Source organism: Meriones unguiculatus, chromosome 21, assembly GCF_030254825.1.
Source record: "Meriones unguiculatus strain TT.TT164.6M chromosome 21, Bangor_MerUng_6.1, whole genome shotgun sequence".
NCBI lineage: Eukaryota > Metazoa > Chordata > Mammalia > Rodentia > Muridae > Meriones > Meriones unguiculatus.
The window spans coordinates 25,031,269-25,050,620 of NC_083368.1; the positions used below are offsets into that span (position 1 = coordinate 25,031,269).

A 19,352-nucleotide genomic window follows, 5' to 3' on the forward strand; every position below is an offset into this window, starting at 1 on the left:
AATAATATCACTGTCCTCAGTTATCCGAGTTAAAAATTTGTCATATGTTTACTACAGTTACTATACAATTTCTCTGCATTGGGTGTAAAAATAATTTCCCATTTATTCTTTTTCTTTTCCAAAGACTCTCTCTCTCTCTCTCTTTCTCTCTTTCTCTTATTGGCCCTCACAACTCAAATAATATATACTTCCATAAGATAATATTTAAAATGAACAAGGGAAGTGATTATCTCTAGCTTTTACTATCAAAATATGCTCTTGATATTTTTATGCTAAAATTACATAGTTACACTATGGCAAGATCTATGCCCAAACTCCCAAAGATATTAAGCCATCAATGGGAAAGACTTCCTTATGTTTCTCTTGATCCCCAAAGTATATTTGACCTTCTCAGCATCATGAACACAAAACAATTTAGCTGATACAAATTTCAAGAATTAAAAATAATGTCTAACTTTGCTTACTGTAGCATCTCGTTTTATGCTGTGGATTACCCTTGTTAACATAGCCAGCACAGAAGCTTTAATATTAATCATGTGGTTCCATACAATTCTCACTAGAACCCCTATCTGGGTTCTATCTGAAACTGGACGTAAACAGTCATCCTCGAATGTACTGAAACTGAAAAGAATGTGCTATAATTGCATAGGTGTAGATATTTCTGTATCTGCAAACAGTAACTTTCTTTTTTTCCCATTCACAGTTAAACCCTTGTCTCTAATGCTGGCTGCACAGAGGTCCCTTCTACACCACCATCATCAGCTGAAACACTTGCTGCCACTTGTACTTGTGACCATGTCTCTGACAATTGCCCCTTCCTGCCTTATGACTGTTTCTTTATTCTGTGAGAGCCGTGAGTGGAAAATGTTAGCCCCTACTAGACACTGAATGCTAAATATAAAAATCCCAGGACTTAGAATGGGCTAACTAATCATTTTTTAAAAAGAAACATATTAGTCCTCATGACTCCTTCCTGCTTTCAGAGAGATGTCGTAAACAATTCCCCAGGTTACTTGTCACAAGCAGTACCCCTCTCTGACAGCATATTTTAGTCATCTACATTCGTTCGATAAAATGGAAAGTAAAACAGAATAATGAATAGTGGTACTAGAGGAGCTTTCAACTGTCATGTTCTAGAAGTACTCTTACTTTTAATATGTTAGTATTTAAAAAAGAATATAACATGATTAAATAGAGCTCAAGCTGAAATGTCCTAAATTCTAGATTATATGAGACAAACAACAAAATAGTCAACTTTAAGTTCCTGACAGGCTATTTTACAGAAAAGTCCATAATGAACTTCAAGATATAGAAATACATTTATTTAATGAACTAATCTAATTCTATTAGCTCCCTGAATTGGGAGGCTTAAAAAAAAACAGCATAATAGTGTTCATTCATTTAGTCTCCCGACTTAATATGCTTCATAAGTATGGGTAAGGTAGAGGTCAGAAAGTGCTTCTGCTCATTCTCAAATCTCTGTGTGTATTAATATAGATCTACACATAATAACCTAATATCTCCCTGAATAATATGGGCTCAAGATTTCCTTTCTGCTGAGCCCTTGTAGAAGATCTCAAATACATTAAAAAAATGCACTTTCATTAGCTAAGGCTGTAGGGAAATAATCAACATCTTATTCAGATCACTCAAGAGATTTAATTGTGACTATCACATATAGAATTTCAATTAATAGATGCCAATTTAAACATTGTACCAAAACTACTGATTGCCAAAAAAATATACTCTGACTTTCATGCCCACAATAGTAAAGATACTCAACTTGATACATCCAGTTAATAATAACAAATGTAGATATTAAGAGACTCAGAAGAAAACCACATTCCTATTCAGCAGTATTTTTTTATATTTTTTCAGATGGCAATTTTTTGTAATTCTTTGAGGTTTTGTAAACACATGTGTTTAGCTTCACAGTAGAATGCAAACCTCTCAAAGAATAATGGTTAAAACAAACAAACAAAAAAAAAAGAATACTTCTACTAAAACAAGATTTAAATCCACCTAAAATGTATAATGGAGTCTTTGCTCAACTTAGATAGCTGCTGTACTTGAAATACTGGAACATCGAAAGAACAATGTCAGGAATTGATGGCTGCTGGTGTTCATATTAGTTACTGGTCTGTTTTTCCTCAATCATGCTTTCATCATGGCTTTGTAGAATCTCTTGGGGTTTTACTCTTGACGCCTGCAACTAATCATTCCGCAGATCACGACTCCTAAGTGGACTATTCACTCCGTCAAGTTGATGCTGTCATCTCTAACGGAATCTGTTGGATTCTGCTCACTGTAAGGTCATGTGTCTTGACCTAAAAGCAACCCAGCTTTCTACATCACCTCATTTCTCCTTTTACCACCACTATTGCAGCAACTACAGTCTGCCACATCTTCACTACCAATTTGAAAATTTGTATTTTAATTAAAATATATAACATCTTTATGTGTTTTCTAATTATCACCCCCCTTCTACTTTAAAAGGACTGGCCGTTTACCAGGTATACTCATATTTCTGTGCTGGGTAACATAAATGTGTGGTATATTTAATGATAAACTATTACAAAGTTTACTCCTATATCTCATTAACTTACTTCAAAATATGTACTGAAAACATGACATAATTTTGAATGCCATAGAAAGATATAATAAATCCAGACAACAGGTCTGAAAACACAGCATTGCAAAAAAGAATCCAAGCTCGGGCTTCATAGCAGATAGTCAAGGACTGCTGAGAGCTCATGACACATGTGACTGACAAAGACAGTCACACCCAGCAGCACTTTGGCTGCAGATGGCTCACTGTGGTTGTAATCTTTAACTATGCATATCACGGCATAATGTATTTCAATTAAAAGGTAGATAATGGGATTCCTCAGAACTGTGATATTATTCTTTGTAACTTGATAAAAATCTTTATGTAGCACTTAAAGTAGCTGGATGTTGCTTCTCTTAAACTCTGTTTTTGTTTTTTGTGATTTCTTTTTTTATTTTTATTGATTATTATTTATCACAATTTATTCACTTTGTATCCCCACTGCAGCCACCTCACTTATCTCCTCCCAGTCCCACCCTCCTTCCCTCTTCTTTCCCTATGCTTTTTCCCTAGTCCACTGATAGGGGAGGTCCTCCTCCCTTTCTATTTGACCATAGATTATCAGGTCTCATCAGGGCTGCCTGCATCATCTTCCTCTGTGGCCTGACAGGGTTACCAGCCTCTCCAGAGGGAGGTGATAAAAAAGCCAGCCACTGAGGCCATGTCAGAGACAGCCCTTGCTCCCCTTACTAGGGAACCCACATGGAGAATGAGCTGCCCTTGACTGCATTTTTCAGCTGAATAATTTAACAACTATGACCATCGTTTGTAATGAATATGCTAAATGGGCAATTTTGTCTGAATGGACCAACACAACATTCACCAGTTGCTAACAATACCATTCTCAATCCTTGCAAACAGTTTGAAATGATAGAAGCATGTTTTAATGTTTGCCACAGTTGCCTAAAAGAAGGAAAACTAACACTAAAGCACACTTTACAATATCTAAGTATTATGGTTGTTAGAATATGGTCCAGAATGGAGACAGGTGAAGGGAATCTGAGAAAACTCGAAAACCAAAACAACAACAAAAAAGACAAGTCATGTGACCTCAGTTTTTTCAAAACATGGACTCATTCTTGGGTTATACATTTGTGCCCCTCCCAGGTTTAGAAGATAGGAATGAGTTTACCTCAGATTATTCATCAGTGCTGGCCATTGTTATTCAATTAAGTATTTCCACTGTCTTTTATATATCTCTGTGGAAAACATCTTTTTATCACACACACCTTGTCCTTGTGATTATATACAGCTTGAACTCATGAGAATGTTACTCAGGAGACCTTTTTTAACACTTGATATAAATTTCCTGATGCTCTGAATGAAGTTGGCTATTGTATGAGACTTAGGTCACCTCACTTTCAGGCTCCATTCTCGCAGGTTCCATGGCCTCTAGAGCAGAAAACACAAGGCTAGGAAAGAAAGCCCATGTTTGCTACAGTTACACAGGAAAGGAGGATGTCATATCAGTGACTGCATTTACATACATTATAACTAAAACTTCTAAGCAGCTTCTCAAGCTTCTACGCTTCAGCAGATCTACAAACAGAAGCCTCAGGCTCTCGGTTTTGCAGCTTATGGCTGCAATGACTCCAATTAAACAGTGTTTGTGCAAGTCTAGCTTATTGTATTATTTTATAACTATTTAATTTAAAAAATTAAATAAAAGATAAGCCATGTTAGTCAAATATACCAAAATTTTTACTGGCTAAATTTAAAAAAAAGAAAAAGTATGAATTCAACATGGGCTAACTCAGGGAACTCAGGGAACTCAGGGAAATTAGCAGTCAGTCATGTGTGTGTGTTGGCTTGGGAAGGAAAAACACAGTTTATAAAAAGCCAGAAATGCTAAAATATATTAAATCTTATGTAAAAATGCATGTTTTTCTAAGGGAACTTTCTTATTTTAAATTTTTGAATGGGACATCTTTCAAGCTATAAATGATTCCAATGTTGCACAGCTTCATATAAACACAGATATATATCAGGGAAATGGGGTTTAAAATTATGATTCATCAGCATTACATTATTCTGCCATTGTTTTAAACAAATTTAATCTAAATTTTCATTATCATTCATTTTGCTTTGATAATGTTTTGAAATCATTCTTCCTCTGACAGTACAACAAAACAAGAGGAAACCTGGACTGAAGCTTTTTTTTTTTTTTTCAGTCAATCCAAACAGAGAATTCCTATCATCATGTTCACATATGGACAAACTTGTCAACTAAATTGTTTGTTTTTTCTTTTAATTTTAATTTTTTATATTAATTACAGTTTATTAATTTTTTATACCATCTGTAGCCCCTCCTTCATTACCTTCCAATCTCACCCTCACTTCCTCATCTCCTCCCTTGCCCCTCTCCAAGTCCTCCTCCCTTCCAACTGACCCTAGCCTATCAGGTCTCATCAAGACTGGCTGCACTGTCTTCTTCTGTGGCCTGGTAAGGCTGCTCCCCCCTCAGAGCCAGCCACTGAGTTCATGTTAAAGACAGTCCCTGTTCCCCTTACTAGGAAACCTACTTGGACACTGAGCTGCCATGGGCTACGTCTGTGCAGAGGTTCTAGGCTGTCTCCATGCATGGTTATTGGTTGGAATATCAGTCTCAGAAAAGACCCCTGGGCCCAGATTTTTTGGTTCTGTTGGTTTCCTTGTAGAACTCCTGTCCCTTCCAGGTCTTTCTATCTCCCCCTTTAAATTGTTTATTTTAAATGAGTTGAATGTGTTGCTAAAATTCATTTTATGTATAGAACTAAAACTTCTGACTAATAAATTAATTAATTATATAATATTTTATGAAATATATTTTATAGTTAATGCTTTTTAAAAACACAATAGTGGTAAGTTGTTTTATATTTAGGTAGTTTCTCTCCCCCTCTCTTGCCTCTGCCTCTCTCTCTCCCTCTCTTTCCACATATATTCTACTTTACAAATTTGCATCTTAAATTGCTAACTTATTGTCTGTCCTTCTAGATGCCAAATGTTATGCTTAGGAATAGCATCTACGGACTTCCTAATCTTTATTGTGGAATGCTGGTAAAGTGGCCAGCTCAGATTACGAGCTCTTAGCTTTCCTAGAAAACAAAAATGCAGTCATCAATGTAAGGCTTTCAGCAAGGCTAGTCAGGAAGATAGGAAACCAGGTTCCTTCTTCAAGATCTTTGTTTTTTATAACAATTGCTATTCTGAAACAAAGTGGACAATAAGTTAAATATCTTTGAACTCTTGAGGATGTGTTATATATATATACACTTTCAGTAACTTAGAAATTTAGTGACTGCCTAGTAAATTTAATGTCCAGTTAAGGACAATGTGCTCTTCCATAGATCAATGTTAACTTTAGGGTTAAGTAAATTTAGATTATTATAGGACCTTTTGCTAGCAAATTGTATGCCTCTATAAAACTTAAATTCCTACCATCATTTTTTTAACCTATAAATGAAGCTAACAAAAATGACACTAATCCCCTAATGACTTAGAGAATATTACACCAATTAATAACAGCAATAATATGATGTAGATATAATGTCAACTTGAAAACAATTCCAGCTTTATATCCTACATCTAAAACGTTCAGTCATTTAGCAGACAAAAACAACAAAAAACAGTTTCAGTTTTAATTATGCCCACTATCTCAATGAAAGAATGAAACCAATCACTCAGAAAAATAATAGCTTGAACAAATCAATGTTAAAGAAGACTTCAAACCCATGATGTCCAAATCTGGAAACCCATATTTTCCACTTTTCCAGAGTTATCTTATCACTAATTAATAAGCAAATGTTATATATTTCAAAATGCTTTTAAATTTGAATTCCGGTGTAATTAGATTAGTAAAAATGAATATGTCAATAACAAAGTACTAAATGTCAAAATGAAAATAAGTTGATAAGTAAATAAAAATGTTCAAATTACTATTTCCCAAGTTGTAACAAAAGCCCAGTATCTTTTCTTAAGAAAAAGACAATATTATTTATTATAACATTGTTTGTTAGTTGTATTTCTAGTAAAGTAATACTACCATCAACAAGCCTGAAGGCAGAGCTAAAGCAAGACCTCAGATCATCTGACGTCATCTATGTATTTGGTGTTATTATTTATGGAAATTTATGAAGTTGTTATAGATTATTCTATACATTTGTCTTTGGTGAAATAGTCATGAAATATTTGTAAGTAACGGGTTGCCGTGTCCAAGAGCAATTAATATTTGACATGAGTCAAAATGTTACATTTGCATGCTTTCTCAGAGGACAGGAGGTGGCAGGTGTTACTATTACTCAGTACGTTAAGCTTATTTATTGATTCAATAAGCCTCATTAGCTTCAGTTATCTGCTTTCACAGAACAGCATCTGCCATTACTAAACTATATGGACCATAATGCTAGTTGTAATAATACATAACAAGCAGTGTAGACATAATAAAAGCCAGCTCTTCAGAAAGACATCCAAAATGTTCAGTCATTTAGCAGACAAAAATAATAAAGTGTAATGGCTGAAGTTCTAGTGGCTAAGTACAGCCTGAAGCTGTGTATAAACAGTACAGCCAAGGAATAAAAGAATCAGAGAGTCAGCGTAAAAGATTGGGATTCAATGTAATATTTTGAACATATTTAAATAACACATATTTTTAAGTACTTATGTCTTCCTGGTATGTTAACATCATTAAAACACTAGTTTTAATGGTAAACTTTTGTTAAAATCAAGATATTCTGCTTTTAATAGTAAAGACATAGGAATTTCTAGATCGTTGCAACAAAACAAATGCCTTGTATCTTCCAAAACTCTTACGCTTAGAATTATGAAATGTTATTTCTCTACTTCATAGGAACCTGATACCAGTTAGAGTATATATAATCCTTTAATATGAGTGAAGATGCTGACTGACCAGCATCATAAATGGACCCATGTGTTAGAAGCCTGGTCCCCACATGAGTACGACTGAGAGTTGAAGAAAAACAGAGATGGGCCTACTAGTCTAAGCACTTAGGACCATTCCCATGAAGAAGATAATTGAAAACTGGTTCCTTCTTTCTGTTGACTTCTATTCTCCAAGCATGAGGTGAGGAGTTCTGCTCCTTCAACTGTCCCTGCCACAATGCTGCTTCCCCACAGGCCCAACATCAATAGGCCACTGACCACAAGAAAAAAGCTGCAGGACTGTGAACCAAAACAAAACTCCTCTCTTCACAAACTATCTAGGTACATACTGCAGTAATACATAGAATGCTAACCAGCACAAATACCCAGGCTAAAGAATTCTTAACATAATAAGAAGTTTAAATAATTTATCAAACCATTAACATCATATATAATTTTTAGGCTAATAATATTTATAAAGTAGACTGTTCAGATCACTTCATTGTTGATTTTAGTTTGGACATGAATCTGTAAGTTTATAAAAAGTAGTACAAAAGATGCACCATTAACAGTAAGAGCCTCCTTCTCTGGCACTAAGGCTGGCACTAAGGCTGGCACTGTAGAGCCAACACCATGACCTTAGATTTTACATTTTGTAGTAGATATTGCTATAACTTCATGAGCTCTGGTTTTATGTTTGAGTTATAAATTTACAATGCTCTGCATTTTTCTCTTGCTATAAAAAGTTAATTTTACCAAAAGACAACTTAATGTCAATTACTTCTAGGGATAAAAATGAATCTCTACAGTGGGGATTTTTTGAATGAGCTGATCTCAGAATTACACATTACTAGATGCATTTCTACATTTCTTTATTACTTTCACCTTTAACATTCAACTACACTCAGCAATTTAGAACTTCGGTTAAAATCTACTTTTTTTTTCATTTATTTATTTTGTGCATGGGGGTGCATGCATTCCATGGATCCTGTGTAGAAGTCAGGAGACAGCTTTTGGGTACTCTCCCTTCATGATGTAAGTTCCAGGAATAAGATTCCAGCTATCATGCTTCGTGCCAAGCACATTTACCCATTGAGATATCTCATCTACTTCATTAAGACTTTTATTCCCAAATCATCTACTAACCCTAGCCCTAAAATACTAACCTTCAACTGAAAGAGAGAAACACGACCACAGTGCTCAGTCCCTATCCTTCTCCTGCACAATACCCTCCAGTATTTCATTTTCTTTATAACACTTTTACCATCTGCCATACCATATGTTTTAGTTATTTGTGATGCTGACTAGAATACCCTCCTCTAGCCTAATTTGTTCAAGTCTGAATGCTCAGAATCTAGAACATCCATGAAACTAAGCGGATGCTAAGCAAGTGGTTGAAGAACTTTGGATTTTCTTTTTTTTTTTTTTTTTGGTTCTGTAATCTGGGGCAATTATGGGTTTTTGTTTTCCAGATCATTAACCAAGTCCATTTTTATCTTCAATCAGCCCACTGAAATTTGAGTATGGTAATCATTAGTGAGATATTCTCTTAAATCTTTCGCAGAAGGCACATAAATCCTGTTATTTATGTTACCTGAATGAACCCACTACATTTTCACATTTGGTGAAACTCCAAGATGACTTTGTGAACTTTTTCCTCAGCTTGTCCTCAACGGCTTACAATTTCCATCTATTTCTGCAACTGCTTAACCTTATCAACTTATATTATCAATCCTTTTTCACATGTTCTGGAGGTACTACACCTTTAATACTTCAAAAGATAGAGGCAATCAACATTTGTGAGTTGCTTTTCTTTTTTAAAGGGAATTGTGTAGCAATTTCACTTAGAATTGGAGGGTTTAAAAAAAAAAAAAACAAGATCTCTGTGCTAAAAACAGCAAGCAATTTAAAAAGAAAATTTCCTCTTTTGTAGAAGTTCTTTCAGCTAGTCCAATAGAAGGAGAATGCTATCCTATTTTTCTTTCACCAGAGGTGCCTGCAGTCTCTTCTTGTTTACTGTAACCTTTCTGCTCTTCTCTTTCCAGGTCTTCTTAACGATCCCTGCTACACACACATACACACACACACACACACACACACACACACACACATACAAATATACAAACACATACATACAAACACATACACACATACACACGTACATACAAACACACACATGCATACATATACACACACATACACAAACACAGAATTTCTCTTAAATCAGAAGTGGTGACAGGCCTATTGCTGTAGGGTAACTAGTGAAACCACTTTCCTTAACTAAAATATATGAAACATGTTTTATTTCATCTTTTAAATGAGGTTTACATGCAAATCTATATATGAAAGTCTAGTTTCATTTTGTAACTGTTTTGATCTTGAAAGGTAGTTATGCTTTTGTTTAATTAAACATCTAGTTTTGACCAAAAGCCATACATAATTACTACTAATAAAAATAATAATTAAACAAATTCAATTTCATCACTGATATTTAGTTCATTATCAATGTTCTGAAAATGGCAAGTCATTTTCTTATATTGTATAATTTCAGGCCAGTTGAGAGAATGAACCAGCATTGAGGACAAGCCTTTAAATCTGTCTACAAATGCCTGAGGCTATTCACTGTTAGTGATAAAGTAAATTTATAAAAACAACGGCAAAAATCCTTTGTCACTAATTAGAAAGTAAATATTCAGTTTGTAGCAGAAAGACTCAAGGAAAGCCTGCACTGCAGTGATTAATTTCATTAATGGACCAGAATGAAGAACTAGACTTCCTCTCCATACCAGAGCAGTAGGCTGGCAGCCAGGGGGTTCTTAAGATGTATTTGGAACAGCTCCCATCTCCACAGTCTCCAGAGAGGGCAGGTAACTTAAAGGCTTTCCTTCTCCACAAGGAGAACTAAGTTGAATTACAAAAGAGTACTCAGAGTGCACATATGGAGATCAGAGGGAAACTTTTGGGGGTAGGTCATCTGGGGGCCTTGCCCAGAGCTCCAGGCCTTTATACACTGAGCCATCTCACCACTCCAGATGGAGGCTCAATACCCTAGGTATGCTCTAAATTACTCTATGTCCAGGTCTCGCTCAACTCCTAACCTGCTGCATGTTCTCTAGTATTTAAAATACTATAAATAAATGACAATATTTATTCTGATGCTTTTTGGGAAAGACGCTTTTTCCATGAAGCTTTCCCCATTCTTCATTCTCAAGAGTTCATCGAATTTGGTTATGTCTTTCATCTCTTATCACCTGAATCAATATAATATTTGCTGGTGTATACATAAATGTAGTATATCTTAATTATGATAAGTTCAGCATTTATGCTTTAGTCACATGTCTGTCCCATAACCATGTAGTGGAATGCCTTCTATTTATTAAACATTTAAATAATATGTGTCTTTCAAATGCTGGGAATATAAATAATACATGATGCATATATTTCTAACTGCATTTTTTTGCTTTGTGACTTGCCACTGAAGCATAATAAATGCAAATATTCAGTGAAAATACCATCTGTCTTTCAAACCATTGCCTTGTATCATTATCAAAACAGTATTTTTTGGGCCAAAATACAACTTAACTAAAATTTTGGAAGTTACACACACACACACACACACACACAGCTAAACCTCTAATTACAATATAACTCTGGCTATCATTTATAAGAACACATAATAGTGTGTTTATAGTAATTGTAATTTTATAAGTAAACAACGGCTCACTTACACAGTTTTACAAAACCCAATAAAAGCTTTGGTTATAAAACTAAAATACTTCAGAAAACAAAGTGGGCTTGACAAGTTTTGAAACTATATTTTTCTCATACATTATAATTTAGTGACCAAATAAACATAATAACTATCAATCCTCATCATTGATACTGGTGGACAATTTCATTTATAGAGTATACAGCCCCTATCCTTTAGAGATATTTAAATCATCTTCAACCCACTAACAACTGTCTTCCTGATGGACTTAATGCTCCTTCTATATATCAGGCGGTATCAGACCTCCTCAAATTAAAAAATGCCATAAACCTTTGCCTATACCCTTAAGTCCCAGTCCATTCACATTCATTTTATATTATTATTATTGTTATTTTACCTTCATATTATTTCTTTTTTTCCCCAGAGAACAATTTACATGTCATTTATTTTTGTGTTCAAAATACAATCAGGGCATAAAGTTACTCAAAACAAAGCTTCTGCAAGCTTAAAAAAAATTCAGCCTCTGTTTGATGTTCAAACCTAACATGTTTTGGTTTGTGGGTTATTAACACCTTATCATGTTAGGCTCAACCATGTGAAATTAACATTTTCTAAATTAGAAACAGATACTAAAAGTTCTATATTCACACCAAATCTACACATCTATTATGATGCTGACTTCAGATAAAAAAAAAGACTTCTTTTCTCAATTATATATTGTGTTCTCCCCCACTTAAAGCTTACAGAAGCAACCAGAATGAAGAATACAAATGTTCAGACCTAGCACCTTGCACAAAACTCAACTACAAGTGGATCAAAGACCTGAACATAAAACCAGATACACTGAACCTGGTAGAAAAGAGAGTGGGGAACAGTCTTAAATTCATTGACACAGAAAAAAAAAAAAAAAGACTTTCTGAACACAATACCATTAGCCCAAGCAATGAGCTCAACAGCGAATAAATGGGACCTCATAAAACTGAAAGGAATACTGCTGTTTGGGCAATGCAACAGCCTATAGAAGAGAAAGAGATTGTTTTCTAGTTATACATTCAATAGCGGGATAATACACAAAATATATAAAGAATTCAAAAAAGTCAAGAAAACAAACATGATTTTTAAAATGGGGTACAGATCTAAGCAAGGACTCTCAAAAAAGGAAACTCATGACTGAAAAGCACTTAAAGAAATGTTCTGCATTCTTATCCTATAGGGAAATGCAAGTCAAAACCACTTTGGGATTTCTGTTCAAATGGGTAAGAGCAGTAAAGCAAGTAACAGCTCATGCTGTCGAGGGCATGGAGCAAGGGAACACACATGGTTGCTGATGGGAGTGCGAACTTGTACAGCCATGATGGAAATCAGTATGGTGGTTCCTCAGAAAGATGGGAATTCATCTACTTCAAGACTCAGCTATAGCACTCTTGGCCATGTAAACAAAGAATGTGGCATCCTACCAGAGAAACTTGCTCAACAATATTAATTTCTACTCTATTCAGAATGGCCAGAAATTGAAAACAACTTTGATGACCCTCAACAGATGAATGGATAAAGAAATGTGATATGTTTACACAATGAAGTATTACACAGGCATTAAATAAAAAAAGAAAGAAATCATAAAATTTACAGACAAAAAGTCATCCCAAACGAGATAAACCAGACCCTGAAAGACAAACATGTCATTATTTTTTAATTCAAAGAATTTCCTAGTTTTTCTACTGCACTGTGACATTTAGTCTCTTCCCTTTAAAATGTCCCCAGTATCAATCTATTAAAATACTACTTTACCCCAGGCCTTTAAATGCTAAGCTAATACTTCCTGATTGCCTGAGAATTAGTCTACCAACACTAAGAACAAAAACCTGTAGTCATGCACCTTACTCTTGGTCCCTTTTGATTTGAGGGTGAAGCAGGCTTTCTCGGTAACCTACCTTCTGAGAATACAGACATCAGCAATATGTCCATTTCAATAACTTCATGCTGCTGATCCACCCACATTGTTATAAGTGACTCTCAGCTAATGAAGGGAAGTATATCATCTTTGGATATTGAGGAATCACTGACGGGGATGGGCATGTACAAATTGAAAACCGAATTTCTGCTAATATTAAAATATATTTTAAAATTAAAAATTATTATTCATCTTTTGAAACGCAAACTTATCTCAGTTAATAGTATCAAAACGTGAGCTGGATGTGGGTGAGCATGCCTGTTATCCCAAAATTTGGAAGGCTCTAGAAGGAAGATCACAAGTTAGAAGCAACTTTAACTGCAAAATTCTAGGTCAGCTTGGGCTACATGGCAAACCTTGTCTTAAAAGAGAAAGAGAAAAAAAATGAAACTAAAACTAAAACAAACCATACAACAATAACATCAAAATATGGGAGCTAGAAGCATCAATTTAAAAAATTAAACCAGTATCAGTTCACCCTAAGAAACAATGTAGATACAAACACAGTTTAATATGTGTTTAATTAACATATTAATTAACACACCAGGGAGTTCAGTTCCTTCCTTCAATTAATACTTGTATATTCTACCACATTTTCAGAAACTGTGGCAATATGTTAGGATTTTCATTTGAGAGAATGCTTTATAAAAATAAATTTACAGTTGACAAGGGAAAGAAAAGGACAAAGGGGAGGGAGGGAAGGAAGGGGAAGGAGGGGGGGCGAGAATGAGACAACCACTCCCTCTCTTATGTGACAAAGCAGGCATCAGGTGTGTACTGTCTGAGATGCTTGCTTACAGAGCTTGGACTGATATATCAACTCACTCACCTCAGTTAAATGAGGATTGGGGTTAAAACCACAGAGGCTACAGACGGTGGTTTGACACTCAGTGCATGTGTTAAAATTGGCCTTTTCTGGAATGTGCAACAGAAGTTCAGTGGTGTTGCAAAGAGGACAGATGGTTTTAGAGAGGCCTTGTACAGGGGTCTGTGCTGCAGAAGTTGGTGGTGGTTGCAGAGGTCTTCCGGTAACCATTTGGCTTATTGGTTTCACGGGCTGCTGAGCTGAGGGTTTAGCCATGCTTGGCTGCTGAGGCTGGGGCTTTGCCGGGGTGGGCTGCTGGGGCTGGGGCTTTGCCGGGGTGGGCTGCTGGGGTGAAGGCTTTGCCAGGGTGGGCTGCTGGGGTGAAGGCTTTGCCAGGGTGGGCTGCTGAGGTTGGGGCTTTGCCGGGGTCGGCTGCTGGGGTAAAGGCTTTGCCGGGGTGGGCTGCTGAGGCTGGGGCTTTGCCGGGGTGGGCTGCTGAGGCTGGGGCTTTGCCGGGGTGGGCTGCTGAGGCTGGGGCTTTGCTGGGGTGGGCTGCTGGGGTGAAGGCTTTGCTGGGCCTGGCTGTTGAGCTGGTATCTTTCCAGGTCCAGACTGCTGAGCTGGAGTCTTTGTTGGCCCAGGTACCTTAGGCGAAGTCGGTTGCCCCGGCTGTTGAGCTGGGACTTTTGTTGTCCCTGGCTGCTGGGCCGGGGACTTTGCTGGCCCAGCTGGAACCTTTCCAAGCCCAGGAGTCTGAGCTAGAGTCTTTGGCCCAGGTTGCTGTGATGAGGTCTTCTCTAATCCAGCCTGCTGACCTGGGGGCTTGGCTGTCACTGGAGGTTGAACCGGAGGCTTCACTGTCCCAGCGGGCTGTGCTGAGGTCTTTGCTGGCCCTGGCTGCTGGACTGTGGGCTTTGCAGGCCCAGGCTGTTGGGCTACAGGTTTCCCAGGACTTGGTTGCTGAGCTGGTGTTTGGGCTGGACTCTTCTGGGAAGGCTTTCCTGTGCCGGGGGCTTGTGGTTTTATTTTTTCTGCTTGCTGGGAAGATGCCGACTTGGGAGAGCTATCTTGCTGTATCACCTCTTTCAGTGGTCCTTGCTGTTTAGGAACAGACTTCGGTGATGGCTGCTGTAAGGGGGGTTTTGAGATCCCTTCGGACTTCCCTTGGTCCTTCTGAGCAACTTTTTGTTTCTTTGTAGTTTCCTCCTGGGATGCCTCAGAGTCTGATATCAAATCAAACGGGTTGAATTTATTTACAACAGAGGAGACAGCACTTAAAGGGTTAACATCTGACAGGAAACCAGGCATCATACTAGACTTGTACTCTTCCTTAAAATCAGTTCTGGACTTTGATTCTTTCAAGCTAATAGTGGATGGACTCCTTCCAGGCAATTTCTGTTCTGACCTAAACGTGTCAGTAGTTCTGCTTTTACTGAGGCCAGGCTGAGTCGGGCGTCCAGGGTCTGGTGGCTTTCCTGGTTGCTGGGGAGGCTGACTACTATCCAACTCTTGTTTCCTGGAAAATTAAAATAGTGGAAGTTACTTCAAAACAAACTAACATTTAAAGCTATTGTTTTGTTGTTGTTGTTGTTGTTCTGTTTTGTTTTGTAACTCGAATGTGGATACAATTTGTGTTGCAACCTATATTGATCATAAAACTTTCCTTGTCTGTTATTTTTGAATGGATAAAATTTTTCAACAAGAAGTGTCACAAAAGCTACTCGTGAGTGATGATAATTTAGTTGTTAAATAATAAAAACTTACGTAAATATACTTACTAGAATATAACATAGAGGTTTAAAAAAGTAAAATTGCAAAAGGACAATGTAATGTCACATTGTAACACATATGTGATTACCTGTACTGCCTTTTTGATTAAAAAATTATGGTTAAGAGAAAGCAAAGAGAACTGAGAAGAAAAAGCATTGTTTTACATATAACAGCTTTCTGGGTTAGTTTTTACTTAATTTTGACAACTCATATTAGTTACATAAGGTATACAGTGTGACATTTAGGTGAATTCATGGTAATGGAGCTTACATTTTTTTCAGTATGCTGAAGAAATCTAATGCTTTACTCAGTTTGACCTGTTCTACCTAGAATGGTAACACCCATCAGGCACTATCCTTATTAAACTTTATAAAGATCTGTATGTTAATTACTAACGTTGTTTGAGAAACAAATTTTCTTGTGCAAGGCCAATATTACTTGACCTTTTCTAATACTTAATTAATCTGAGGGTTTTACTGCAACATATCAGCTAAGGCTTATAGTATTTTGATATACTTAAAGTATCTTGGCCTGATAGCCAAGTAGCATAAAACTAGCTATGGTTCCACTTTTGGAAAATGCTATTACTTTCCTCAGTGAAGAAAAACATGTTACAGCTTCATTCAGTATTTGCGACATTATTTATTGTTACCATTGTAGTTTTATCTATTATCACTGACATTGCTAGGAGGCTGTGACAAGAATCTTTAAAAGACAATTATTTCTTTTAAAAACATATGCTAAAGATATGCTAAACCTTAAGTAATATGAGTTGAATAATTAAAGTTATATATGTTAAATTTTGAATAAGCTATTTTTTTCAACAACCAAAGTATAGCTAACTGCATTCCATACTGTAACTCTGGGGAAAGCCAGATAAATACTTTTGTTTCATTTATGTCATTTTATATTTGGAAAATATATGCTTCCTTTTGAAAGAAGCAGAAAAAATAATTAATAATTTGGGAACACCTGAAATATGGTCACAATACAATTTACATCTTTTATTCAGTCCAAAATTGGCTAGTTAGGGCCACAGCCACATATTTTCAACTTTGTGTTATTTAGTTATTTTCTTCAGAACTTCCTTAATCCTTACAGCCTAAATCGGGATCTAAGAGAAAGATGAAAGAAATGGAAGAGTATAACTTGTAGCAAAGGCTCAGAAATAAAATAATTTTCACTGGCACATATGCATAAAATGATGTAACAAAATGAGTGGCTATGGTAGGTTGTAGCTCACTGGTACTATATCTGCCTGGTATGTGGAAGGTGATATAATTGATCCCAGCAGTATATAATATTAATACTAACAATAATAGAAGAGTTTAGGCAGTTCCCTCCAGGAAATTGTTTTTTTTTAAAGTAGATATTTTACTATGTTTCCAAAGCTTTCACTTAAAAAGAAACTCAAACTATTTCCTGGGTTATTTCCAAAAGGCCTGTGATATTATTTTTTAATCATTGCTACACATTTACATTTGGACATATTGCAAACGCTTCTTTACAGGACTCCCTGTCTGTGCATGGGAAGGAATAAAAGCCACAGTATATAACTGAAAATAGGTTATTTCCAAAGAGATACGTGGTATAGATTTTGGCATTATTCTGCAAATGTCTCACATTCAATTAATACAATGCAAAACTCTACTGAAAGGAGTATCTACAAAATCTAACTTGGTTTTAGGTGCTATTGGTATTAAATTCAAGTTCAAAAAAAAAAAATCACAGGATTAGCTTAACACCAAACAGAAATGTAAAGGTGCCTGGGTAAATATGAGATTTTGAACTCTGTTTGCCATAACAACCATTCTGCTAAAAAATAAACTAAAATGCAATCTGTGTCTTATACACAAAACTGTGCACTAGATCACATTTCACTCATCTTTTCATTGCTAGAATCAAACCTGGCAACTAGGAGAAAAGCATTTATGTTTGATGAATCAGTGGATAAATGGATGGTTTGCAATATGAAAACCAATGAAAGAACGTATCAGGTTTTTGCTCCACCATAGATTAAAGTTTCTTGAGTTCTTTTCACCTCAAAGTCTTCTAAAGGTTTTCTAAGTTTTAAATAGATACTTTCCATATTCACTTAAGAACCTGGGCTTGACCTATTGTTCTATATTTAAAACAAACAACCAGTGGAGCAGATGGCCACTCAGTAGGGGAGGCTCACAGGAGCTCTAAAGGAAATCACCAATTCACAATTCTAATCTTCTATCACAAAAGTTTTTCAGTGAGCCATCTCAAATCACATGTTCACGAACAAACTGGAGAGTAGCAGCAAAACTGTCTTTCACTGAGGCTACCGTGAATCAACATTTTGAAGAATTTTGTCACCTTATTCTGATTTCAGCTTCTTGTGTTTAATTCTACATCATTTTTGCATTTCACTATTGCCATTCCCAGATTAGAATTTTTTTTTTGTCATAAGTTAGTAGAGAAGATGATTTAGATAACATGATATCTCAGGTATATGCGAATATTGTAACGTGGAAGCAGCTGAAATGATGAAATGTTTTTAAATGTAACTCAACAGTAAATGACAATTTGATAGTGCTGAGTCACATAAAATATTCCACATCAGAAATAATAATCTTAGAACTATTTACTCACTTTTATACCAGAGAGGAAACGGCTAAAAGAATAATTCAAAGTCATAAACTTAATTCAAGCAGTCTGGCCTCCAGCCTAAGGAGGGTTCTGCTGGTAGGACTCACACTTACTTACTCATATGTAAAGGAATACAAATTTGCATCAAAAGTATTTCTGACAGTGAAAAACACAACATACATCTTATCTGTGGCCATAACTCAGAGTTTTCCATTGATGCACTGAGATTTCAATGCTTTATATTTGTCATACTCCTTAATATTAAAAATCCAGCTCCTATTCCCTCTCCTCCCCAAATCACTGTGAACTTTTGAGTCATACTCAAAATGACTTCCTGAGACAGGTGAGACAGGTCTTATTATCTTCTTTAGCAGCAAGGAACATGAGACACTCATGGGTCTAGAAAGGAATATTAATTTGCTGTGAGTCACATAAAATCAATAAGATAAGAACTTGAGTCTTGGAGCTGAAAATCCTTACTTCTCAAAAAGAAAAAAAAAGGTAGAATAAATAAATCCTGCCATATCTTAAATGCACATCTCTTAACTTATTAAATTTTGAAATAATTTGAACCCTTTATATACATATATTTCAGACCAAGAGTCTGAAAATCTAAATGACAAGGTCAAGTGACTCTCTCATTATCATGCATAAGTATATGTTTTTCCAAAGTGTCCTTTATAGAAAGACTTTAGCAAATGGCAAATGTGTTCCTAAAATCAGAAATTCTATCTGCATATATTTTCAAACTGTTACCTATTGTAATTTAGGGCACAAATTGCTTAATAATAACAATCCCAAAGTGTCCAGTTGCTAATAGGGAACTGGGAAAGTACTCTGCAATATACATAAAACATAAAGTAAGAGTCATATAGACATAAATATTTCTCCAGTGTCTGTTGTACAAAAGCAAAAGTACAAATATAAACACCAATGATCTCACTTGTATTTGCAACCAGGCTAGACCTGTTGCATGTACCCCACTGGAAAAATTCTAGATCTGGCTCATGATAGCACTGCATCTCACTATTATTCT

The 19,352-nt window shown here is 35.9% G+C and overlaps 1 protein-coding gene across 6 annotated transcripts in view; it reads right to left on the reverse strand.

The window, feature by feature from the left end:
• The window catches only part of Pclo (piccolo presynaptic cytomatrix protein), a 321,060-nt gene that overhangs the window by 299,746 nt on the left and 1,962 nt on the right, over nt 1-19,352 (reverse strand). For all 6 annotated transcript variants that reach the window (XM_060373892.1, XM_060373895.1, XM_060373894.1 and 3 more), the window contains exon 2: nt 13,955-15,446. In XM_060373892.1, coding sequence (XP_060229875.1) covers nt 13,955-15,446 — 1,492 coding nt within the window. The remainder of the gene's footprint in view (nt 1-13,954; nt 15,447-19,352) is intronic.